The sequence below is a fragment of the Melospiza georgiana genome, chromosome Z, assembly GCF_028018845.1.
Source record: "Melospiza georgiana isolate bMelGeo1 chromosome Z, bMelGeo1.pri, whole genome shotgun sequence".
Lineage (NCBI taxonomy): Eukaryota > Metazoa > Chordata > Aves > Passeriformes > Passerellidae > Melospiza > Melospiza georgiana.
Window position 1 is genome coordinate 13,291,097 of NC_080465.1, and position 25,584 is coordinate 13,316,680.

Sequence of the window (25,584 nt, forward strand, 5' to 3'; positions counted from 1 at the left end):
GGAACGGCCCGACCCCCACAAGAAGGGGCGGGGTCAGAGCCCAAGAAAACGTCCGGCCAGTCGACTTCCAGCTCGGACTCCGTCTCGAGCTGGGACAGGCTTGGAAGGTGGTCAGAGGATTCTGACACGGATTCGGGTTTTAACAAAAAGAGAGCAGCGGCATACAAGACCGCTAGCCACAGCGCTCCTGTGTGGGTTAAGGGGATATCAGAGAAAGATCGAACCCCGCTTACAGAGTGGCGGAAAATAAAAATGGCTTGGGCGGAGTGGGCTCTGCCTGCCACACTGGTTTTCCCTGTCCGTGTGGTGGGGGGCAGGCAGAAATCAAAGAACCTACTCCCCAGTAAACCCAAAATATGTACAGGCAATTGTTAAAGCGGTTTCAGACAGGGGGATTAATTCTGCCATGGTTTCCACACTCATTGACAGCGTTTTTGGAGGCGATGATATGCTTCCCTCTGATATCAAACAGACTTGTAGGCTGATATTCGATGGGGCAGGGATGATCGTTTTTAAACAGAAATGGGAGGACAATTGTGTGAAGCAGCTAGCCTTAGTAACCGGGGCAGACCATCCACTGCACAGCTCCAGCATACAGAGGCTAATGGGCACAGACCCCACTATGATCACCCCCCAGGCGCAGGCTGAGGGCCTGCGGGCCCATGAGGTTATGACATCAACCCGTGCTGCCCGAGAAGCCATCCGTGTTGCTTCCAAAGTAATAGCCAGACCATCGTCATGGTCAACTATAAAGCAGAATGAGAGCTTCACTCAGTTTGTGGACCGCCTTCAGGCAGCATTAGATTCCTCTGCATTACCCTCAAAGGCGAAGGGTCCTGTTCTAGCAGACTGCCTATGCCAGCAATGCAACTCAGCCACCAAAGACATCTTTAGATCACTGTCACCAGGGTCCAATGTTGCTGCCATGATCAGACACATTGCAAAGGAAGAACACCTAGCTCCCATTCAAGCAGCAGTTCACACTGCAATAACCAGTGTGATGCCATGCTTTAAGTGTGGCCAGGCAGGCCACGTGGCAGTAAACTGCCCCCAGTCAGGATGCCCACCAGCAGCTGCTCCACCACACCAGGGGAAACTTAGGGGACCATGCTGGGCATGTGGAAGGAAGGGGCATTTAGCTAAGGAATGCAGATCCAGGCCTCAGGGAAACGGGAGAGGGAGGGGGCAGCCAGGCCGTACCCAGCCTCCTCCCACCTGGAACATTAAGCAGCCCAGCTACAGCAACCCCCAATGGGGCACAGGGCTTCCATGCCCACAACCCCCTCAAGGAATGACCAACTTCGTCGCCCAACCAATGGCTCAATCAAAGCCATTTGCACCTCAGGAATACCAAGAGCAGCTCTGTGGGGGCGAGGCCCCTTGGTGGCTTTGGCCATGAAAGCATGGGAACGAGACCCATGGGTGGCCTTTGCCGCAAAGGTGGGCAAGCACCCACTAATCATGTGGGCAGTGTATCGTCTCCACAACAGTTCCAACGACTCGGCCATCTGCCTTCCCTTTTGGGTGGACACAGGATCAGATGTCACTGTCATCCCAGACATACACTGGTCTCTACCATGGAAGCTAGAAGAAGCCCCCATGGTGGGCGGAGTTGGAGGGCTGTCTCGAGCCCACAAAAGCACCCAACCAGTAGCAATAACCCTCTGCACCGAGAGAGGACCAGGAAGAACTATCACCCTCACTACATATGTTATGTCAGATTGTCCACCCTTGTTGAGGAGGGATGCCCTAGCCCTGCTGGACGTTAGGGTGACAAATTTATTCTAAGGGCCACTGTCGCATACCCGCCATTGCCCATCAAGCTGACTTGGAAATCAGTCGATCTGGTGTGGATCGAGCAGTGGCCCTTGTCAATGTCTCGAATGACTGCTCTCCTTGAGCTAGTTAGCCGTGAGTTACACAAGAATCATATAGAACCCTCCACAAGCCCATGGAACACCCCGATCTTTGTAATACCTAAGCGGTCTGGTGAAGGCTTTCGTCTCCTGCACGACCTGCGGGAAATTAACAAGAGAATCCAGCCTATGGGCCCCGTACAATCTTCGCTGCCCATGAACTCGATGATACCGAGAGGACAACCCTGTGCAGTGCTCGACATCAAAGACTGCTTCTTTTCTATTCCCCCGCACAAAGACGACAAGGAGCGTTCGCCTTTTCCATCGCCTTTCCGAACAGCCAACGGCCCAACCTACGCTTTTAGTGGAGAATGTTGCCCCAAAGAATGGTCAACTCTCCCATCATCTGCCAAATCACAGTAGACCGAGTGCTAGCACCAGTCCAGCAGAGCAATCCGACTGTGACCATCATGCAGTACATGGACGACATCCTGATCGCCGCACCATCCACAAGACAAGTAGACCAGCTGGTATCAACCATCTCCGAGACCTTAAAGACAAATGGCTTCGAGGTAGCGACTGTGAAAATAAAAAAGGGACCGTGCGTGACCTTCCTAGGAGTGGGAATCACAAGCTCCTACGTAACTCCTCCCCAGATGAAAATCCGCCGAGACATCAAGACGCTCCACGACATGCAGCAGCTGGTAGAGTCCTTACAGTGGCTCCGCAACATCATCCTGATTCCTCCCGAGGTCATGGACCCTCTAAATGACCTCTTGAAAGGAAAGAACCCATGGGAGCAGAAAACCCTGTCACCGGAAGCGATAAGCTCGCTCGACTTCATCAAACACCAGATGTCAGAGAGCATGCTCACCAGATGGTATTCAAGTGCACCAGTCGATCTGTATGCCCACTTTACAAAAAAGGGGGAGTGGGAGCCTTAGCCCAAGGACCCCCCAACAAAGCCCAACCAATACTATGGGTGGTCTTGGGGAAACCGTCATGTGCCTTTTCCCCGGGAGTCGAGTGCCTCAGCAGCCTCATCATGAAAGGCAGGAAACTCGCCCTAAGACATCTGGGCATCGAACCTTCCAAGATATACTTGCCCTTCCACAAACAGCTCTCCGCGCAGTCAACAACAATATCGGAATATCTAGCCATGGCCCTTGCAGGCTTTGGAGGAGAGATTCGCTACGCGGCAAAACCCCCTTGGACTCGGCTGCTCATGGTCATTGACATCGACCTCCCACCAAAGGTAATCGACCGACCGCGGGCAAGACCAACCATCTTCACGGATGCATCATCGCAGACCTCCACAGCAGTGGCAGTATGGCAGTCAGGAGAACAGTGGCAATGTGTCAAGACAACCGACCCCACGCTTTCAGCCCAACAGCTTGAAGCAGCAGCCATAGTGCTAGCGTGCGGACTGTTCCCAGAAGAACACCTTAACATTGTGACTGATTCCATATTTGTAGCCAAGCTCTGCCTAGCCATGTCCGGACCAGGTGTGTCACTGTCCACAGTGGCAAGGATGCTGGAGAAAGCACTCTATTCAAGGAAAGGCACCATATCAGTCATGCACGTCAACAGCCATGACCCGATCAAAGGATTCTACCAAATTGGCAACGACAAGGCTGATACTGCCGCAAAAGGCGTATGGACACTAAAAGAAGCTCGTCAGTTGCACGAATCCCTTCACATCGGAGCTAAAGTGCTTGCGAAAAAGTGCGGGATTTCTACCACTGACACAAAGCACGTCGTCGCCACGTGCCCCCACTGCCAGAAGTTGCCGCTGTGGTCAAGTGGCGTCAACCCCAGAGGCCTCAAAGCCTCAGAAATATGGCAAACAGACTTTACACAATGCCAGCTGTTGAGACCCTGAGCATGGCTTGCAGTTACTGTAGATACGTACAGCGGCATGATTGTAGCCACACGGCATCTCAAGACCGATTCCAAAGCGACCATCCAACATTGGCTAACAGCCATGGCATGGCTTGGAGTTCCAAAACAAATCAAAACAGACAACAGCTCAAACTTCATCTCAAAGACGGTCCAAGCATTCATCTCGAAATGGAAAATTGCCTTGGTACATGGCATCCCATACAACAGCACCGGACAAGCCATCGTCGAAAGAGCAAACCAGACTCTGAAAACTAAGCTGGAAGTACTAGCAAACACAGAAGGCTTCACCAATACCATCTCCCCGAGTGACCAGGCATGCATAAAGCAACTGCGCTACTAGCGTTAAATCAATTCCGTAGGGTGGATGAAACAAACAGTCCTGCCCAGAGACATTGGGCCACTCGAGCACTAGAGAAAGGCCCACGGGTTGTGATCAAAAATGAACTAGGGGAGTGGGAACAAGGTTGGAGACTAGTGCTCACGGGGCGGGGATATGCGGCCGTTAAAAAAGATGGGGACATTAAATGGTGTCCACTCATATCTATTAAACCAGACCTTCAGAGTGAAACTCATGAGAATTGTGAGATGTTGTTTGCAGGACTGGCTCATTGGACGCCCCCGCAACCCATATGCCCCACTACCGGGAAAGAGAGAAAGACCACCGAGCAACCTGACATTGCCTGAGAAGCTCGCACCATCAAAATCAAACCAGCAACGGTATCTCTGTGTGATCTTGTTTCTAGGGTTAGCAGGCGGAGGACAGGCAGACACAAAACATTACCCTCACCAGCCATTCAGGTGGGTTCTACGCCATCTCTCAGGTGAGGGGGTCATCAAAGAAATTGTTACAGCAGACACCCCATCTTTCGAGTTCAGGCTAAAAGACATTTTTCCCTCACATACAGGGCACCCCAAATTTCAGGAAAAGACATTGTTTCAGACCTACTGGTGCACTGCTTCCAACTCAGGAAAAAGTTACTGTAATTACACAGGGTATGGATATTGTGGATATTGGGGGTGCGAAACTATTGTGACAAGCAATAGATGGAAACCACAACAGCCTGATAAGTTCCTGCAAATTAAGTGTACTCCCCATGGCTGTCTCCAACTAAATTTGATATGAAGGGGTATGTGCTTTCACCACAAGGCTGGAAACAGTTCGCCCAGATGCGGCGAGAGAGATAAACAAACGCTGTCCACACTTTGTCCGTGGCCCAGCCATCATGGGTCAGCTGCAGGATTGTCATTATATAGCCTGTGCAGGTGTCCTGTATGGGAATTGGAAACCACTGAATACTCCCACTTCCCAGCAGCCTCCCATGTGAACTTCAGCCAGAGCTGTGATGGCACCTGCAGGGATATTGATAAACAAAACTCTGAGACACAGGGGATCAGAGCTCTGAAAATATGATGAAGCTCATCTACACGAGCAACTTGTTTGGAGTACTATTGTGGAATAAATGATAGAAGCTTCAGAAGTAAAGAGAACTAAACTAGAGGAAGGGATTCTTAACAGGATTACAAAAACATTACTCATTGAAGAGTCTTTCCTCTCACAGACTACAGCAGGAGCAGTATCAGTAGTACAGAGAACTTTCATTCACAGTGAGTTTTGTGGTCAATTTGTGTTGTCATCTTATTGTAAATCTCCCATACCTTCTTGGTGATGTCTCATGGGCAGCTCCTCACAACACTAACTCCTCCTTCTTCACAGCACAGCCAACAAACTCCAGCTCTCTCCTCACCCAGCTAACTCACTCTTTTGTAGCACTCATCATTATTGGACACAGCTGTGGCCTATTAAGGGCAGGCCTGTTCCTAATCTTTCGTGATTAGTACAGCTGCAACTCCTCAGGTGTGAGACTGCCTTCTGCACTATTCTCTTACATTCTATCCCTCCACAACTTTGTTCTTTGTGGAATCACTTGGCTGCTTGCTGTCATTAAATGCTTTGCCATTTTTAGAGGTTTTAGTTTTACAATCCTGAGAAATCTTCAGCTTTCTGGAACCCAAACCCTTGAAGACAGTCCATCAGTATTAATTAGGGACCTGATAAATGGCTCAGTGGGCAAAATTGTCTTTAACCTCACTCCAGCTGGGCAATCCATAGGATGACTTAATTTTAAATCATTACAGCACCAAACCCTGGTTTAGAGGAGCAGTTACTCTTTTGGATCCACTTTCTCATCTAGCTCTCTTCAGCAATCAGATGACCAATGCCTCAGGCTGTTACCAGAATTAATTTGCTATTGAGTAGTAAAAGTTGTTAATGGATGTTAGAAATTCCTCTTTTGACTCTGTCTGTATTCAGATGGACTCTGATTCTTAAAATAATCACTGGGGAAATCTGTTTTCCTCCTCCCTTCCTCTGAAATGTGACATGTTCTCTTAGGCATCACTGTAGGAAATACTTGACTCAACATGCCAGGGAGCCTAATTTAGTCAGAGATAAAACAGGATTGGCCCCTAATAGTGCCAAGAAAAAAGCAAAGTCACACTGAATATTTGTATATCTTTGTCAGAAGTACAGCTCTTGACCTGTGAGTGAGAACTGCTGTCACTGAGAAAAGTTGGGCAGAAATTCTGAGCTGCTTTTGAATTCTTTTCACTTTTATCCCCTTAGCAGAGGTAACTTTGTTGAAGTTGCACTGTGTAATGCATTCTGCTTTAGATCCTGCCAAGGACTGAGGAACTTATTTCATTCCATAAATCAATAAATGTCTCTTACAGTCAGTTCATGCTGAGTAGTATACATGGCTTGAAACTATCTATATCAACAAGACAATGCACTATCACCCAGGAAAATCTTATTTATTTCTTCCAAATATGACCATTAATTCTTAAATCAAAATAGGTCAGACATTTGATATTCAAGTTTTTAAATGCAAGTGATTAAATAAAATGGTGGAGGTTATTATTTCTTGACCATATCAACTATTAACTAACCTTCTTTTCATGTGTGAAGATTAAAAAAATATTAGAGTTAAGAAAGGGGCAAACAACAGAAGTACCAAAACACCAATCCTCTGGTGTATACTGTATTTCTTTTATTGCTGTACTTTCAGTCTGTTTTGAACAGGAACCAAAACATTTACCAGGTAAACTTTACAAAGAACTTCCTTTTTCTACTCTAACAAAGGCTAAATCAGTGTGATATAGGTATGAGATCTAATAGAACATCAACCATGCAAGAATATGTTCCTGACCATCTGCTTTCAGCTTGTGTTAGTTTTTGGGAACAATTTATGTTGTTCTGTGGTTCCTTCTTTTTCTATTCATTTAAAGCTGTTTAACAAGTAAGATTTGTTGGTTTAGTTTGTCATAGCATCATTTGTCAACCTTGAGTCTTCCAAGAACAAAACTCCTTGTGCTCTTGCTTTGTCTTGTAAAAGCCAGAGCAGCACTTTCCTTCTGGCTTGGTCTCTTTGCACTGTTTTAAGCTTCATTTAACATGAGGGAAAGGATAAGGTCAGAGCAGCTGCATTGTGTAAGTTAAATGAGGTTACCAAGCCTACACAGTTTATTTACAACAAAATGAATCACACTCTGTATTTACCATGAGGATGCTAAAAAAGAAAATCAGCCAGATCCTGAAAACAAACAGTTAAAAATGAGAACAAGTCCATTTGTTTTTTTCTCTGATGAAAACAAAATGTAGCTCTGGAATTGCCTGGACAGGAGGTGCCAAAGCTCTAAATGGCTTAAGATGAGTTTTTAATCCAGACACATTCATCCCCTCATGTTTTGCGCCCTCTATCAGGATAAAGGAATGCTGACTCTCTCCCAGCAATCCTGACAGGCAAAAGAGCAGGAATGCTTAAGCTTTTAATATGCTCTTACATATAGAATTGAAAGGAATTCATTTGGAGGATAATTTACACAATGTTGTGTATCCTGAGTTTCTGTGTTTGCAGTTTTCAGATTTGGATTATTGTTCCCTGTCAATTATCCCAAATCAACTAAAAATCAGTTCAATAATGCATAATTTCTTAATTTTAATATTTTGCTTTTTTTCTTTTCTTATGATCTGGAATGTTGTGAGATTTTTCCCTTCACACAGAACCAGTTTTGACTCCTAAGGATCATTCCAAGACATGGCTTTGTTGTGAATAGAGGGTCCATAAGGATGAATTATAACTACAGATAAAACAGTGTTCCACCTGGCTTTTTAGGGCATAAGTTCCTTCTCATTTTCATGATTAGATGAATTTTCTACAGATTATCTTTTTATTTCAATGAAACTGTGCTATCTTTTAAATCTTCCATCACTTGACTAGTAGGAGTGTTAATTACATTTTAAGGATTTTTCTCCCTGTGAACAGGTTACTGGAGAAAACAGCTGGATCATGTTTGTGCTCATGTAAGAAGCTATGCCCAGAACAACCCTGAATTCAGAAAACTGATTGGAGAACCTCAAATGGGAAAGGTAGGAAGGAGCTTGAGAGTAATATCTTCCTATGGAGGGTCATGGAAAGATTATTGTGGCTGCTACATAAACATTGGAAAAGTAAATGTCTCCCTTTACTTTAGATGTTGACCTGTGTGTCATGTCTTGTTTGGCTGTTCCATGTTTTGGTCAGTCTTCTGAAGACTTTTTTCTGCTTTTTTTTCCAATAGCAATTACCATTCTCTCACCTAAGAGCTGTAAGGGGAGTGAGAAATCCTTTGCTCAGCTGCTTTTATATATTAAGAAGGTGGGAACCTTCTAGGACTCCTTCCTAAGGAGTAGATACTCCAGTAGATACTTGCTATCTAATTTCTATATTCACTGAGACCTATTGTGCACCAGGATTGTTCAGAAGCTGCTGTGCAACTGTAAGAGACTATCTGCTTAATAGAGTTGAGATACAGTCCATTGCAACTTGTTTCCTCTGCTAGAGGTTTCAAAAGGATAGGCCTGAAGAATATAAAATAGTCTGGGGAAGGCTATTCCTGCTGCTTCTTGGCCTTGTGTCAGTTTATTGTCTTAAAAGCAATGCCCCCAGCAGTAACAAATGGTTCAAAGCAGATGCCAACTATCTGGGTTTAATGCTGTTTTTTCAGTTTTTCATGTGGATTAGAAATATAATCAACCTTACCTCAAAATTCTCAACCAGCTGCAATATAATCTTCATTCCACCTCTTTACAATCCCTTGGGCACTCATTTTTGTATTACTTCCATAGATTTGTTGCCAGCAGTAGTGTCTCAAGGATTGATACACAAAGGTACCAAAGTTTTAGTACAGACTGGTGTCACTAAAGCAGCCACCAGTTCTCCTGGATCTGGGAGTCCCAAGAACAACACAGCCTTTTATGCAGCTACGAAACCTCATTGGAGAATAACTGAACTTCCATGAAATGCAGCCTTATTACAGTTTTGGATTCATTTGGTGTTTCAGTTGTTATGAAATTTCCAGTTTCTCAAAACACACCTGCCCCTTTCACATTCACATGGAAAGTGTTGGTACAATATCACAAGGAGGCAAAGGCCACATGTGTGATTTTGTGCACTGGCTGCACAAGAAACACCATCAGCAAGAATTATTCTTTAAAGTACTTCTGTGAGGGTTTTTTGCTAAGATCTACTAATGGCTGCTCTTTCCTTTTAGATCAACTATGCCACTATCTCTGAAGATGACTGTGAAGTCACTATTACATTGAATTTTGCTGCTGTTAACAAGGTCAGTTCATGAAATGGGACCTGTTGAGAGGCAGCTGGTCTAAAGCTGTCAGTAGAGCAGTGTAATGCTGATAGATTTTAAATTCAGGCCTAAACAAGAAATGCTTTTGTTCAGAGGGTGTTAACTTACCTCTTCAGAGAAAATAATCTTTTTGTTTCGCTGTTGGAGCTGGATGAACAGGTATCTTTATCTGATTAAGCCAGACTTCATGGTTATGTTGCTATCATCTCACATTTTATTAGTTTGCTATTAGTATTAACTTACTTCTTTCAACTGATGTTTGATTATTCTAGCACCCCTTAGCTTTTGATCTCAGAACCTGCTTTCCTTAAGCCTGCAAAGTGCGCTCTTAAAAACTGGCAACTATGAAGCTGCAGCAGTCTAGGCCAGATTCTTTATCCTACAGCGCTGGATCTTAGCTTTATCTTCAAACTCGGTCATCTTCTGAGAGACCTCTTTTTTCTGCAAAGAGTAAAAATAATATGATGCTATTGTCTACCACTTAGTGGAGCATCATTCAGCTTCGAGGAGAAAGCAGGATACATCCTGCATAAAGCATGGCTGAGAACAGGAGAGAGCACACCGGCTGATCCAGCCCGAGCCTGGGTACAACAAAGCACTTTACACAAAGCCTTGTGGTAAGGAACGAGCCCGGCTGAACAATTCAAAGCCCAGATGCCGTGTACGTACAAGTGCATTTCTCGTTCGCGTTTTTTCCAGCTCCAGGAACTCCAGCGCCGTCAGGTTAGAAGGTTCTTTCTGAAGAGAAAGAAAACCACAGGCCGCAGAGTATTTTTTGTGCTCCTCCCTGAAAAGAGGCGAAAAGAAAGAGAAAATAAAAGACGAGGCAGCAGCTCCCAAGGAGCCACACGCAGCCGCTCTCGGTCGCCGCCAGCGGCTGCCCCGAGCGGGGGCCGAGGGATCTCCCCGGTACTCACAGCGGGTCATCGTCGGGCTCCCAGCCCTCGAGCTCCACGAAGCACTGCGCCACGTCGGGGCTATTCTCGCTGGGCGTGTGCACGAAGCCCGCCGCAGCCATCTGCGGGCACACGGGAGGCGGTCAGCGCCCGGCCCCGCTCCGCTCCGCTCCCCTCCCCTCCCGCCGCCCCGGCCCCGCGCTCGCCCGCTCGGGCGTGCAGGCGCAGCCCTCGGTGAGGGGCCAGTTGTGGAAGGTGGCGGCGCGGACGGAGTGGAAGCAGAGCCGCCACCCCTCGGGCAGCAGCTCCGGGCCCGCCATGACCCCGCTCAAACGGCTCCGCCCGGCAGCCAGGATAACGGAAACCTTTTCCTTGTGGCAGCGAATCAGAGCTCAGGGAAACACCTGGGCTTTGCTGCCCCCTTAGGAAAGGCTCCGCCTTTATTTCCGGGAAAGCCGTGCTTTGGTAAGGGGTGCTTGGCTGCTCGGGCAGCGCGGTGTTGGCTCCTCAAGCGCAGCTCGGGTGACCGGACTGATCGCAGCCTCTGAGCCAGACTCCCGAGGCACCAGAGAGAAGCAGAGGGCTGGGAACACCGTTCGTCCGCTTGTTTCACTACATACCTTAGAACCTCACCCCTTACAAAGCCACGGCTCCCGCCCCGAGGATCACCTCACTGCCTTTGAGGAACTGGGGTTAAACGAGGGACCTGCATAAAACAAGCTGGCTGCAACTCAGCAGGTGTCACAGGGCTGTTATAACAGCGTTGTCACTTGGCAGTCCCTGAGACACAAAGCCACAGAGCAAGATGGTCCTCAAGATCTTCATGGTCGTCTTTGAGAACACAATGCAGAACCATGATCTTCTTCAGACTACTTTGTATTTCTTAATTCTGTCTGGAAAGGAGGAGCTTGCTAAGGCCTGCCAGTGTGTGCCTTCTCTGGGGGTGCCCGTAGGGAAATGGGTTTCTTGCCTTGGTCAGCTGCCCACACGCATCCTCTCAGGGCCATACTGGAGTTTGCTAGACTCCAATGAAATAAGATGATGGAGAGACACCTTAACAAACAGTATGACTACAGACAAGCTTTTCCAAGGGAAAGGGCTTTAATTCCATTCATAAAGACATATATTTCTTTTCTTTCAAAGTCCAGCTAACTCATAACATTAAGAACATTGAAAATTTTCACAGTCATGAAACAGACAGAAATGTGCATGGATGTTTGGGCGCACAAACCTTGGCTGGGCAGGTTTTCCTTTCCACTGCCACTGGGTTTTGTACTGGTGATGATGGACACTGGCTACATTAAAACATACTTTGTGTCCCTTTCTCTTCTGTTACTAAAATGAAGACTTTGTGTCCCTTTTCTCTTCTCTTACAAAATGACGACTCCACTTAGGCAATTACTGCTATAGTCAGGTGGCGAGCAGGTACGCAGAACATTGAGGACAGAGAAGTCACATTTGGTGTGTACCTCTCTGTGGGCTGGATGTAAAAGGACCATACCAATGGACGTGAGCTGTAGTTAAAATGCCCAGCCTGGCCTTTGGTCTGTGCAGCTTTCTGTTCATCTGCACTGAACATCAGGCAGAGAGAGAATCTGCTACATCATGGAAAAAGGCAAGAGCCACTACCAGAGAAAGTGTTTGGGGTTGTATTTTTTAATTCTTGGCTATTTCTATTTATTCTTTGCTATGTGAGCCTAGGTGCTTCCAGGAACTAGATCTGGGCCACCTCTGCCCTCTCCTCCTCCCTCCAAGCTGCAAGCAGACTGCTTCGACAAATCAGCATTTCAAACATCTCCACTGACTTCTGCTCTAGGTTTCTGCCAGCAGGAGGAGGTGGGTGCTGGAGCCTGTGAGGCTGCTCTGAGGCTAGAGGTGTGCCCAAGGGCTGATCTGCAGCCCAACAACCACAGAGAGGTGGAAGGATTCCAAAGAGCTGATCTGGCAGCTGTGGTGCCCTGCCTTGCCTAGACACAAACCCACCTGACACTGTTCCTGAACAAAAAACACTGCACGCTACAAGAACCACACTGAGCACGGGGCAAGGAGGGCAAGGGAAGGGGCAAAACAAAGGTGTCTCCTCTGAGCCTTGCACTTGGGATAACAGGAATCCACAAACTCTTCAGTATTTCTGAAACATGGTTCCAGGATTATGGTTCTGGTATGGGCAGAACTTTCCTAAGGTTAACATCCAGCTAGAGGCACCAATACCTTATTTCCCTTCACAGACTCAAGACAGTTCCTAACAATGCAATCAAACCACAGAAACACTGAATGGCTTAAGTTTAGGTGTTCATTTTTGCTAATAAACAAAAACGGAGACAAAAGATCTGCAACATTTTTTGGACAGGTTTCAAAACTTGAAATCCATGGGGCCCCTCTGAAGTGAGAAACACTTTTTTGTTTGGTGTTTTTGTTTGCTAATGAGGCTCTCCAAAGTAACGGTGGCAGGAAAATTCCCCAATAAGGAATTTCAATTTTCCAGTGGTTTCAGTGTACCCTAGTTGGCATTTCCAGGTCTCTCCCCTTGGAGCACAGGAATCAATCCTTTTGGATTGCATTTTTCCACACATTGCTGACATCCAAAGTCCTAGGGATAAACACACCAGCGTATTGCAGCTCTCCTGTGGCAGCCAACATCCTCCACCAAAAGCTGGTGGAGGTTTTTTGGATGGATTGGGCTTTTCCCCAGAGCTCCCCCGAGTTCAGCGCCGCAGCCTGAGGAAGAAGGCGTGCTTGCACTTCTTGCTGTCCAAGGGTAATACTTGTCATGAAAATCCAAAATGTACTTCTCTGTCTTAAATCCAAACTTCTGGTAGAGCAGCATAGCAGGGTTGCTTGCAGAGAAGTGAAGGGTGACATCCTTGCCCATGCAGGTCTGCCAAGGGAGGGGGAGAAGAACAAAAAGGAGATATCACTGCAAGGGAATGAGACAGCCTCTGGGGGAATGTGGAGGTGAGCACACTCATCAGCTCAGGGATCCAAGGTACTGAGGAAATGTGAGAAAAGTCAAAAACCCGCCACACTCATCAATTCATAATTAAAAAATCTCAAAATTAGACAAATCTTAAATTAACAAAACAAAACCACTACAATGTCATAATAAAACTTCTGCCAAAATTTCTCTGATTTTCTGAAGTACCCAGTAAAGGCTGTTTGGTTGTTTTGAGCTCCTGAGAATCTCTTGTTGGTATTTCTCCAGTGAGTTCAACTCAGAGTACGCAAACAATTGTAATTCCTTTTAAATGTCTCCTCGAGAGAGTTTTTTAGTGGATGGGGGTCAGTGCTTGGGTGTCCTGCTTGGCACAGCCCAGGCAGGGCTTTCCCAGCCACATTCCACACTCCATTTCCCAGCTGGAGCCGCTGGTGCCTCTGAGTAGTGCTGCCCCAGCCCCAGGGACGCTCTCCTTGTCTGCCCATACCCCACGGTCTCTGGGCAGGGATGGCCTCAGTGGGGGCTGCTGACATTCTCAGCAACTTGGAGGCTGCTGCTGAATTTTCCTGCTCCAGAGGCTTGTTCAGCCTTCAGCTCTTCAGTGAAGGAATTCAGCGTCCAAGGCTCATTGACATTCAGAACACCGTAACAAGCCAAGCCGCTGGGAATAATTTGATTTGATTTCCAAATCTTTAGTGGTTAAGTAGATCTCAGTAGTGTATTCAAAGTGAATGCAAGATATTTAAAAAGACAGTGAGAATAGATTTTTTTAGGTCTTGTTTAATTTTGTTTCCCTGTTCATAAATTGATATGTGCAGTCTCCAACTGACACTGAATCCAAGTACCTCCACATGCAGTTTGAGTACATATGAAAATCAAGACCCTTCATGGCTGACAATCAATCAGACTCTGTCCCTGCTCCCACCCCACCATTTCCCCCATCCAAGCCCTGGCACTCAGAGCAGCCTTGTGCAAATCTGAGCTCCCTCCAGCCCAGGCTGCACCTGCAGCTTTCAGCTCCTTGGCTCCAACTCCCACCTGCTTTCTTTGGAGAAGGAGCTGTCCGAGACACAGAGGGATGTTCATTTCTTGTCAGCTAACAAAGCCAAGGGGAGGCACAGCTCCATCAAATGCAAAAGTCATTCTTCTCCTGGGCACTGCCCTGCACTTGATTCCCCACAGCCTGTCCTGTTTTCCTTCATCCCTGCATTGCCAGGGACTTTCTGGGACAAGGGAGCTCTGCTCTGGGGATGGAGGGAGATGCAGGTGCCATCACTGGGGTGGGAGCCACCACTCATCAGGTTTGTGTCCTTTGGGAGTCAGGAACTGGTGAGACCCAGAGACACACAAAGTTTCTCTTCATGGCCAACAGACTATAGCTGAACAGGATACAATTTAATAACAATCACAGCTATTCCCTGAGCAATGTGCAACATCCCAGAGTGTCTGAGTCGACCATGCACAAGTGATTTCCATACTAAAATTACTTTCAGACAAACATGGTTCTATGATAGATACAAACACAATTAGTTATTCTATCAGGATTCTCATCCTGCAGTGGGGGCAAAACAGCTCGAACAATTCTTGATTTGCAAAGCTGTCAGTGGTGGATGGAGAAGGTACGTCAGGCTGCATTTGGTGCTGAGGAAATGCTGAAACCAGCCTGACTCATTTCAGCTCCTCATGCCCTGGCTGATCTCCCCTCTTTCCCCTTCTACCCATTTGATTTTGTCTCCCACCAGCCCCCTGTGAAGAGCCTGGCTCTGTGTTCTCCATCCCCTCCTGGCTGGCACTGCCAGGCTGGCATGAGGAGCCCCTCAGCCTTCCCTGCTCCGGGCTGGACCAGCCCAGCTCCCTCAGCCTCTGCTCACAGCCCATGTGCTCCAGCCCCACCTTGGAGGCCCTTCCCAGACCCTGCTCCAGCTGCCAGACATCTTTCCTGCCCGGGGGAACCCAAACCAGGCCACAGTGACCAGGTGTCATGATGCATTCTTATGAATGGGTTTCATGATGGTTCCTGATCTCAGAGTGCAAAAAGAACCGACATGGTACAAGGGGGTTTGCAGTGATAATCAAAACAAATGCACCTCTATTGAAATAACCCCAGCAAAAATGTGTTGGGGAGGAACTGGGGAAAAAAAGGAAAAAATAAGGGAAAAGAGGGAGGAAAAAGAATGGGTGTATAGCTACCAAACTTAGAATATCGAAGTCCCTCGATGTCCAGCCAATGGAGTTCACGTCCGGGTAGATCTCAGAGGTGCAGTCCATTTGGACTCTAGTTACACTCTTTTTTGATGGGGGAAGGGGAATAGAACTTTAAACCGAATCAAAGGTAGTCTATTGTATCTTTGGGGGAAAGAATGGTATTTAGAGAAAGGTACACAGTCCATGTTCTCAGCAGAGGGCAAGAGCCATTGTCTTTGTGGTCCAATACTCAGACCTGCAACATCCATCTTGCTTTGGTTAGCTTGCCTCTCCCACACACCTCCCCTGGGTTGGGGGTTTCAGTCCCAGTCCTTGGAAAGTGTGAGAAGGGGCCTTCTCACATAGGCATTTCATGTCTCGGTTTTTCTCTGGTGAAGAGGCTTCTTACATCTCAGTTTGTCTGTCACAGTGATTGCAAACGAGCAAGAGGAGTCTTTTTTGGAGGACCACCCAAAACTCAGGAGAAGTCTGGCCAGGCTGAGAGGTGGGGGAAAAATCCCAGAGCTATTGTTGCAAAAAGGGCAGAATGTCTTTCTCTTCTTTTCATTGAGCTCAGTGTAGCATACAGTAAACACACCTGTGAAACAATAGCTTAGCATTGCTCTCAGGTCTCGGGGCTCTTAGCATGTGACTTTCTCCCACAGGGACAGAGATTTAAGACAGGGGAGTCTTTTCTTCAGTGGTCCCCAGTGGTGATCGTGAGGCAGATGAGGTAAATTTTGGACAGTCTCACACCCAATTGCACCAGTTGTGTCCTTAGTCCCTTCAGGATGGTTCCAGTACCTTCCAGTTGATCCCAGTTGCTCCCAATGTGCCACATTTTCTTCTCAACACGGGCCCAGTAGCTTCCAGTACCCCCTAGACAGGATCCATTCTCACCTGCTGTAATCCCAGTGGCTCCCAGGATGATCCCAGTCCACACCAGTATGGTTACAACCACCCCCAGTATGGCCCCAGTCACTCCCAGATCCTCCCAGTATGATTCCAGTCATGCCCAGAGTGACTCCCTGTCACTCCCAGTGTGGGCCCAGTTGCTCCCAGTAACCTCCAGCATCGTTCCAGTCAAAGCCAGCACCTTTCCAGTAACTCCCAGTCTGGTTCCAGTAGGATCCCAGTCACTCTCAGATACTCCTAATGCTTTTCAAGTCACTGCCAGTATGATGGCTGTCAGTTCCAGTATGACCCCAGCATGGGCACAGCTGCTCCCATCATCATCTAGGGGGGTTCCAGTTGCTCTCATTTACCCCCACTGTGGTTTCAATCACTCCCAGCATATTCCAGTTACTCCCAGCATGTTCCCAGTTAGTCCCAGTTGTCCTCAGTTGCTTCCAGCCTGATCCCAGTTGCTCACAGCCACTCCCAGTCACCCTCAGTGCAGTCCCAGTTGCTCCAAGTATGACCTAGTATGATCCCAGTTGCCCCCAGCATGGTTCCAGTTGCTCCCTGTTCCTCCCAGTGTGATCCCAGTTGAACCCTGTTGTCCCTTCTGTAGTCCCAGTCACTCCCCATGTGATCCCAGTCCCTGCCAGCATGATGCCCAGTTGCCTCTAGTGTAGACCCAGTCACTCCTACTCATTCCCAGTTGCCTCTACCATGGTCCCAGTTCTCCCCAGCACAGTCCCTCTTGTTCCCAGTCATTCCCAGTATGATTACAGACACTCCCAGTACATCCCAGTTTCCCTCAGCATGTCCATGGTTCTTCCCAGACACTCACAGTGATCCCAGGAATGTGCTAGTTATCCCAGTATGTTCTCAGTCATGCCCAGTATATCCCAGTTGCCCCCATCATTCATCCAGTCATTGCCAGTTCCATCAGTTTGCTTGCAGCATGATCCCAGTTTCTCTCAGTTGCTCCCAGTAGCCCAAAGTGTGATCCCAGCTGCTCCCTTTCAACACCAATAGGAGCCTAGGAAGCTCCAGTATGATCTTTGTTACATGCCAGCACTGCCAGTATGGTCCCAGTTGCCTCCAGCTAGAGCAACCCAGTCAGTCCCAGTATGATGCCATTTGCTCCCAGTTGCTCCCAGTCCCCCCCAGTATGGGGGATGATGTGCAGGGTGTGTTCCCAGTCACTCTCAGACAATCCCAGTGTTAGTCCAGTCCCTCCCAGTATGATCCAGAGATGATCCCAGTGTGCTCCCAGTCACCGCCAGTATGAACCAGTTGTGCCCCACATGGTTCCAGGTGTTCCCTTTCACCCTCACTTTTGTTCCGGTCACTCCCAGTCTCTCCCAGTGTACTCCAGTTCCTCCCAGAACATTCCCAGTTCCTTCCAACAGGATCCCATTTGCCCACAACCACTCCCAGTTAGCCTCAGTGTAGTGGCACTCACTGCCAGTATGATTCCAGTCACCTCCAGCATGACCCCAGTTCATCCCAGTACAAGCCCAGTGGCTTCCAATCATGCCCATCATGCATCCAGTCACTCCCAGTTCCTCCCAGTTGCTCCTTGCATGATCCCAGTTGCTCAGAGCTGCTCCTGGTCACCCTCAGAATGATCCCAGTCACTCCCAGTATATCCCATCTGTCCCCAGTATGGTCTCAATTGCCCCCTGCAGGCTCCTACTCCATCCCAGTGTGATCCCAGTATGATCCCAGTCTCCCTCAGTGTAATCGCAGTCTGCTCCAGCATGGGCCCAGCTGCTCCCAGTATGATCCCTGTAGCATCCCAGTACAATCCCAGTCACTGCAGGTGTTGATCTTTGACGTCCCTGAAGGTCCCTTTTGGTCCTGAAACAGACTTGCAGAATCCTGAAAAAAAGAACTGCTAAAGAAAAATCACTAATAACTATTAAAAAAATCCATTGATAATTATCAAGCAATATTGAGAAAAATTCTGGAATGCCTTGGCCACTGTCCTTAATTGAATCACTTGGGCTGAGTCTGACTCATGGCTTTCCAGTACTTTGAGCTGGTAGCTCTGTCCACCTTTTTTTTTTTTTTTTTTTTTTTTTTTCCCCAGAACGATCAGCAGCAGCAGCAGAGGGTTTTTTAGACCTGCACCACTGGGTGGGACAGAGTCCCTGGCCCCAGTCCAAGTGGGCGGACCAAGGACCCCAGACGTGGCCCACAGAACAGAGCCCCAGGCATGAGTAGGGGGATCAAAGCCCCCAAACCCGACAGTGGACAGGCCAAACAGCCCAGACCTGGCCTGCAGGGAGGGGTCTTTGTTCTCACAGCCCACCCCCACCATGCTGCCAGTGCCTCGGCAGCAGGAGTGACCGAACGATTTTTCCCTCTCCCACCAGAACCACTAGTGCACGCCGGCGGCTGGGAAGAAGAAGCTTTCCCAGGGATCTCCATCCCGGATCTGCAGGTCTTCTTTCCCCAAAAAAAGTGAGCGATGCTCGCTGTCCACCCCCCCCACCCCAACCCCGCGATTCAAATTCCAGCGTTCTTGTTTTCTACTCCTCAACATCACCCCCATCCCCTCCGGGCTTGTGGCCAGAGGCAGCGCCTCTGGGAGCCACATCCCCCACAGTGCTGGGGCACGTGAGGGAAGTCAGGCACCCCAAATCCCAGTGAGAAGCCCCTGACCAAACGTGGATCAGCCTGTGAAAAATGTTGTGTCCCAGAAAAACACTGAGTTTGAAAGTTTTCAGCTGGGAGGCTCTGGCTGTCAGCAAATGAGCCATGCCTCCCCTGAGGGACAGGCCAGAATCCCCTTCTTCTCTCCCAGCTCCCACCACAGGGGTGTTATAAATGAGAAGCTTGACTAGGCCAATATTCAAGCAGCAAAGTCATTAATTAATATGGTAAAGTATGAGCAATACAGTGCTGGGTACAGTGGGGGAAGTTTTCCCTCCAACTGCACATCGATAGTTGAGGCTTACAGGTATTTATAGGGGTACTCATCAGCTTTCTCAGCAGTTTCTCTTCCCAATTTTTATGTTACAAATCCATACCTATTGTGATTTAGTTTTTCTCAGGATGTATCCCAGAAAGGAGTATCCCCAGATGGTGGTGGTTCGGTTTCTGAAAGAAGGAAGAAATCTCCCAGATGGTGTGGTCTAGATTCCAGATGTGGGTCCACCTTTTAATCACAGAGACTATAATCCTCATAACAGTGATGTCCAGCTTCCCTTGGTTGAAACTATTAATCCTTGAGTTGATGTTCATCTTCCTTTCTCAAGCTACTTTTCACTGTTTTGTTAAAGTGTGAGAAAAGCATGTTTCCTTTTTATATATTCTAAAACTATAGTTTCAAAGATCCTTACTACAAACAATATTCTAAAATTATACTTCAAAAGGTTAGTATTGCAAAACTCTTTAAGGCTTAGCTATAAGTAGAAAGTTCCTGTCAAAGAGCAACATCCTTAAAGCTTTAATTCAAATGCTCCTAAATCAACTTAACACTTATAAAGGTTAATTAAGAACATAAGATAGGTTCAAAGGCCTTCTTCCGTGCTTTACTTTCCTCAGTAATTATTAGAATTCATCTTTATAACTGTCCCATGGTCGGTTTCCATACATATCACAATCACAAATACTACATTGCCTGTATGCACCTGACACGAAACACAGCTTTGTATTTCACATGGGGGCACAGGGATGGCTCCTGTGAGAAGCTGCTGGAAGCTTCCACCGTGTCTGGCACAGCCAGTTCCTGGTGGCTTCAAAGATGGACCTGCTGCTGGCAAAGGCTGGGCCAGTTACAAATGGTGGCAATGCCTCTGTGATAACAGATTGAAAAAGAAATCAAAATAGAGATTGTGGCGCAGTTTTAACTGCAGTCAGCGGAGAGCAGAGGGAGAACATGTGAGAAGAACAATTCTGCAGACATCAAGGTCAGTGCAGAAGGAGGGGCAGGAGGTGCTCCAGGCCCTGGAGACCCAGGCACCCTGTAGGAGAGCCATGGAGAGAGGGACCCTGCTCCCAGGCTGGAGCAGCCTGTCCCTGGAGGAATGCACCCCCTGGAAGAGTGACCCATGCTGCAGCAGTTTGGGAAGGACTGTTGTCCCTGGCATGGACTCACACTGCAGCAGTTTGCAGAGGGCTGCTGCCCCTGAAATGGACTCACATGGGAGAAGCTCCTGCAGAACTGTCTCCCTTGGGAAGGACCCACAGTGCAGCAGGGGAACCACTCCTCTCCCTGAGCAGGGGCAGAGGCCATGGGTGATGAACTGACCATAACCCGCATTCCCTGTCTCCCTGCACTGCTGGGGTGGGAGGTAGAGCTGGAAGGTCGGAGCTGAGGATCATATTTTATTTCCCATTTTCCTGCTCTGACTTTGTTAGTAATAAATGAATTTCACATCTATGAGCTAAGCCTGATTTTCCAGGACAGTATTTGATGAGTGATCTCGCCCAGTCCTTATCTCAACTCATGAACCCTTTATTAAATTCTCTTTGTCCAGCTGCAGAGGGGAGGGAGTGAGCAGCCCACATGGATGCCTGGCATTTGGCCTGGGTCAACCCATGACACCTTGGTACCACAGGGTCACAATGGACCCTTGCTTCTATGGTGTCTCATTGGTTCCATCAGGCCTTGCAGGGCCACTTAATTCAACAAGGCCCCAAAGTTTCACAGTGGTCTCCAGGATTCCATGAGGCCCTGCAATGTCAAAATGGACCTTTGGATCCATGGGGGCCCACAGTGTCACAATGGGCTATTTTGGTCCTACAGCTTCACAGTAGCCCCTCGGTTCCATGTGTCCTGCACTGTTCCATGTATCCTTAGTTCCATGGGGTCCTGTAGGGTCACAATGGTCTCCTTGGTTTCATGGTGCCACAGTTGCCATAATTTCCATGGTATCACAATTGCCCTTGGATTCCAAGAGGCCCCAGAGCGTGACAATGGCCCCTTGCTTCCATGACGCCCTGTAGTGTCACAATGGTGTCCATGATTCCATCAGGCCCTGCAGTGTCACCATGGGCGGTTGGTTCAATGACACTCCACAGTGTCACCACAGCCCCTTGGTTCCACAGGCCCCCACTGTGTCACTGTGATCCCTTTGGTTCCAAGGCTCAGAAGTGCCAGAAGGACCCTTTGGTTCCATCAGGCCTTGAAATTTCAAAATGGTCTCCATGGTTTCATGAGTACTCCCTGTGTCACAAGAGACTCTTGGTTCCCTGAAGTTTTTCAGTGTCACAATGGGCCCTTGGTTCCATGAGGTTTGGTAGAGTCCCAATTGACTCCTTGGTTCCATGAAGCCCTGCTGTGTCACAATGCCCATGGTTCCATGAGTGTCCATGGTGTCACCACAGTCTCCTTGCATCTAACCTGATCACTTTTTATGACCAGGTAACCCGGCTAGTGGACGCAGGGAAGGCTGTAGATGTTGTTTTTCTGGATTTCAGCAAGGCCTTCGACACTGTTTCCCATAGCATACTCCTAGACAAACTTGCCGGCCATGGTCTGGATAGGAATACCCTTTGCTGGGTTCAGAATTGGCTGCATGGCCGGGCCCAGAGAGTGGTGGTGAATGGTGTCACATCCAGCTGGCGACCAGTCACCAGTGGTGTCCCTCAGGGGTCTGTGCTGGGGCCAGTTCTGTTCAATATTTTTATTGACAACATGGATGAGGGCTTAGAGTCTTTTATTAGTAAATTTGCTGATGACAGTAAATTGGGAAAGAGTGTAGATCTGCTAGAGGGGTGTAGGACTCTCCAGAGAGATTTGGAACGGTTAGACGCATGGGCAGAATCAAACGGGATGAACTTCAATAAGTCCAAGTGCCGAGTATCGCACTTCAGCCACAATAACCCCCTGCACCGATATAAGCTGGGGACAGAATGGCTGGATAGTGCTCAGGTGGAAAGGGACCTGGGGGTGCTGGTTGACAGTCGATTGAATATGAGCCAGCAGTGTGCCCAGGTAGCCAAGAGGGCCAATGCCATCCTGGCCAGTATCAGAAATGGAGTGGCCAGCAGGAGCAGGGAGGTCATTCTTCCCCTGTACTCGGCACTGGTGAGGCCTCACTTGGAGTATTGCCTCCAGTTCTGGGCCCCTCACTTTAGGAGGGACATCGAGTTACTTGAGCGTGTCCAGAGGAGGGCAACGAGACTAGTAAGGGGCTTGGAACACAAGCCATACGAAGAGCGACTGAGGAAGCTGGGGTTGTTTAGCCTAGAGAAAAGGAGACTAAGGGGCAACCTCATCACTCTCTACAACTTCCTAAAGGGTAGCTGTAGTGAGCTGGGGGTCGGCCTCTTTCTCCGGGCGACAACAGATAGAACAAGAGGACACAGTCTCAAGCTGCGTCAAGCGAGATGTAAGTTAGAATTAAGAAGGAAATATTTCACAGAAAGAGTGGTCAGATACTGGAATCATTTACCCAGTGAGGTGGTGGAGTCATCATCCCTTGAAGAATTCAAAAAAAGACTGGATGTGGCACTTGCTGCCATGATCTAGTTGAACAGTTAGAACATCGGCTGGACTTGATGATCTTATAGGTCTCTTCCAGTCTTGAACTTCTGTGATTCTGTGATTCTGTATCACCATGGTCTCCTTGGTACCATCCAGGCCTTGTAACAAGAGATAGGGAGCCATTTTGTGCCTTAGATGAAAGGCTGCAGAACTCATGCTGGTGAGGCAGTGATAAGAAACAAAAGCCACCTGAATCTGAATGCCAAATATCATCTCAAGTACCTTCAATCCCAGCCTCGACAGAGGTAGAAAATACAAACAGAGATTCCCCAGTAAATCAAAAACAGGGACCATATTTGAAATGCAGGCAAAATGCATTCAAGTGCATTCAAATGCACTCGCTATGATGGGGAGGTGATAATCCCCTATTCCAAGAGTGAATTTAAGAAGGGCTGACTATTGAAGGAACTGCAGAGAACCACAATATAAGAAAAGAAGGTGGCACAGGAAATTCTGGGATAGGGAGAAAGCAAGAGCAGGTGAACCAGTGCAGTCACCACCAAGAAGATCATGTTCACATGCTGTGGGCAGCAACCCCATCAGGCTGTGCCATGATACCCTGGTACAAGGGGAGTCACGATGGTTCATTTCACTGATCTCAGGGTGCAAAGACACACAGCAGGGGACTTTCAGTGTTGACCAAAACAAATGCACCTTTTATTGAGTGCCCACAGCAGATGCAACAGAAGGATTAAAAAGGACATAAGGATAGGGAGACAGAGAAAGGGAGTGGGGGAATAGCTGCCAACAGACAGATTAAATCCTCATGGTCCCGCCAATAGATCTGTCTGGTCATGTCGGGGAGAGTCTCAAAGCTTTGGTTAACTCAGGGCTCTTTTATAATCTACTGCCGGGAGGGGAGCAGGACGGCACATGGAGGGCACAGTGGAGAATAAATCCATTGGGAACAGGTACAGACAGTCCGGTTCTGAACTGCACAAACGGTGCCAGCAGTGAGCGGGGGCTCGTTGTTTCAGGACTGGTTCCTATGGGAAATGTCCCGCTTCCCATGGCAGACGTCCCGCTTCCCATGGCAGACATCCCGCTCCAGTCAGGCCAGCACCCCTGGGTTAGAATTTGAAGGGTCTCAGTCTCAGTCCTTGGGGAGGGCCTTCAATCTCTGTCCTTGATGGCAGCTATGAGGCAGATGAGGGATCTTTGGACCGTCTCTTACAGACTGACATCCCAAAACATAAAAATAATTATGCATTTCCCCTTAAAAATACAATTTCCTGAATGAATAAAATTATAATTATTTTTCTTATTTATAATAGTATTATTCTATATTTGAATTACCAAATTTTAATATTTATATTATAAAGTCCATACCTTTTTAGCAATGTGAGATGCAAAGCTGTGTTTCGTGTGAGGTACAAACAGGCGACTTGTGCATTTGTGAATGCGAAATGTGTGGAGGCCGACAGTGGGAGAGCTGCAAATTCTAATAATAACTGAGGAAAACAAAGCATGGAAAAAGGCGTTTGAACCTATCTTTTGTTTGTAATTAACCTTAGTTGATTTATGAGCATTGGAATTAAGGTGTTAAAGATGTTGATTTTTACTTGCATTTAATCCATAAAAAGCTCTGCAATAATAACCTTTTGAAGTATAATTTTAGAATATTACTTGTATCATTGAAACTATAGCTTTGGAATATATATAAAGGAAATATGCTTATCTCACACCTTATTGAAGCAGAGAAAAACAGCTTGAGAAAGGAAGATGAACATCACCTCAAGAGTTTATGATTTCGACCAAAGGGCAGCTGGACATCACTGTTATGAGATTTATAATCTCTGCGATTAAAAAGTGGACCCACATCTGGAGAGCTGGACTCCACCAGATGGGATTCGCCTTTCTTCTTTCAGAAACTGGACCATCATCATCTGGGATACTCCTTTGAGATACATCCTGAGAAATTAAAATCACAATAGTGTATAGAATTTTGATGTAATAAGTTGGAATAAAAATTGCTGATGAGTAAAAGATTGGAAATAGAAACTGCTGAAAAAACTGATGAGTACCCCTATAAATACCTGTAAGCCTCAATTATCGGTGTGCAGTTGGAGGGAAAAATTTCCCCACTGTACCCACCACTGTATTGCTCATACTTTACCATATTAAATAATAAATTGATTGCTGCTTGAATATTGGCCTAGTCAAGCTTCTTATTCATAACAGTTTTTTAATAAAAACAAAATAAATAGGGCAGGAGATCTTTCTCATTTTTTATGTCTTTATTAAAAGTCAGCTCAGGTGGGGTGATCTGATGGGTCTCACACCGCTGCTGCCCTCAGAAGTGGCACAGAGGAGGAGAAAGAGTGCAGCTTTGTCCACTGGTCTGCAGGCAGAGCTAGGGGTTCCTTCCTCACCAGAGCACTAGGTCATTCCCTGCATTTTGGTTTGACATTCGAGGTCCTCTTTCCAGCCAACATGTTTTTAGGTTAGGATGAGGGGTAAAAAGGGTCTTAGTGGACACTGGATTCTGTTCTTCAAGTCCAAACATCACTTTGATCCCTCAATTCCATGTTGGTTTTTTGTTTTTAGGGGTTTTTGGCTAGGTTTGATATGGGGCTTCCTCATTAGTATGCCAACCCCAATGTCATTTGCATGCCAACATGGTTGTCCTCTCTTCTTCACCGTCCCGGGTGCCATCCTCCAGGAAGCAGCAGGGTGCCACTCGACAAAAAGGGGAATTCCCAAACATCAACAACAGGTACTTAATGAGAAACTATTAAC

At 47.4% G+C, this 25,584-nt stretch overlaps 1 protein-coding gene across 1 annotated transcript; it reads right to left on the reverse strand.

Annotated features, from left to right (window-relative positions):
- Positions 1-9,592: 9,592 nt before the first annotated feature.
- On the reverse strand, positions 9,593-10,656 carry LOC131096006 (baculoviral IAP repeat-containing protein 5-like). The gene is made up of 4 exons (XM_058044221.1): positions 10,543-10,656; positions 10,358-10,458; positions 10,110-10,227; positions 9,593-9,881 (listed from the first exon to the last, which is right to left on the reverse strand). The coding sequence occupies exons 1-4, from the start codon at positions 10,654-10,656 to the stop codon at positions 9,801-9,803; spliced, it is 414 nt and encodes a 137-aa protein (XP_057900204.1). The 3' UTR covers positions 9,593-9,800.
- Positions 10,657-25,584: the final 14,928 nt, after the last annotated feature.

Bases quoted from the DNA above. Each gene is read 5' to 3' on its own strand.
- LOC131096006 (XM_058044221.1), bottom strand. From the start codon at position 10,656: ATGGCGGGCCCGGAGCTGCTGCCCGAGGGGTGGCGGCTCTGCTTCCAC. The intron at 10,459-10,542 runs GCGAGCGCGGGG...GTGTGCCCGCAG, and splicing joins GCGCCTGCACGCCCGAGCGG to ATGGCTGCGGCGGGCTTCGT. The intron at 9,882-10,109 runs GTACGTACACGG...TACTCTTTGCAG, and splicing joins CGCGAACGAGAAATGCACTT to AAAAAAGAGGTCTCTCAGAA.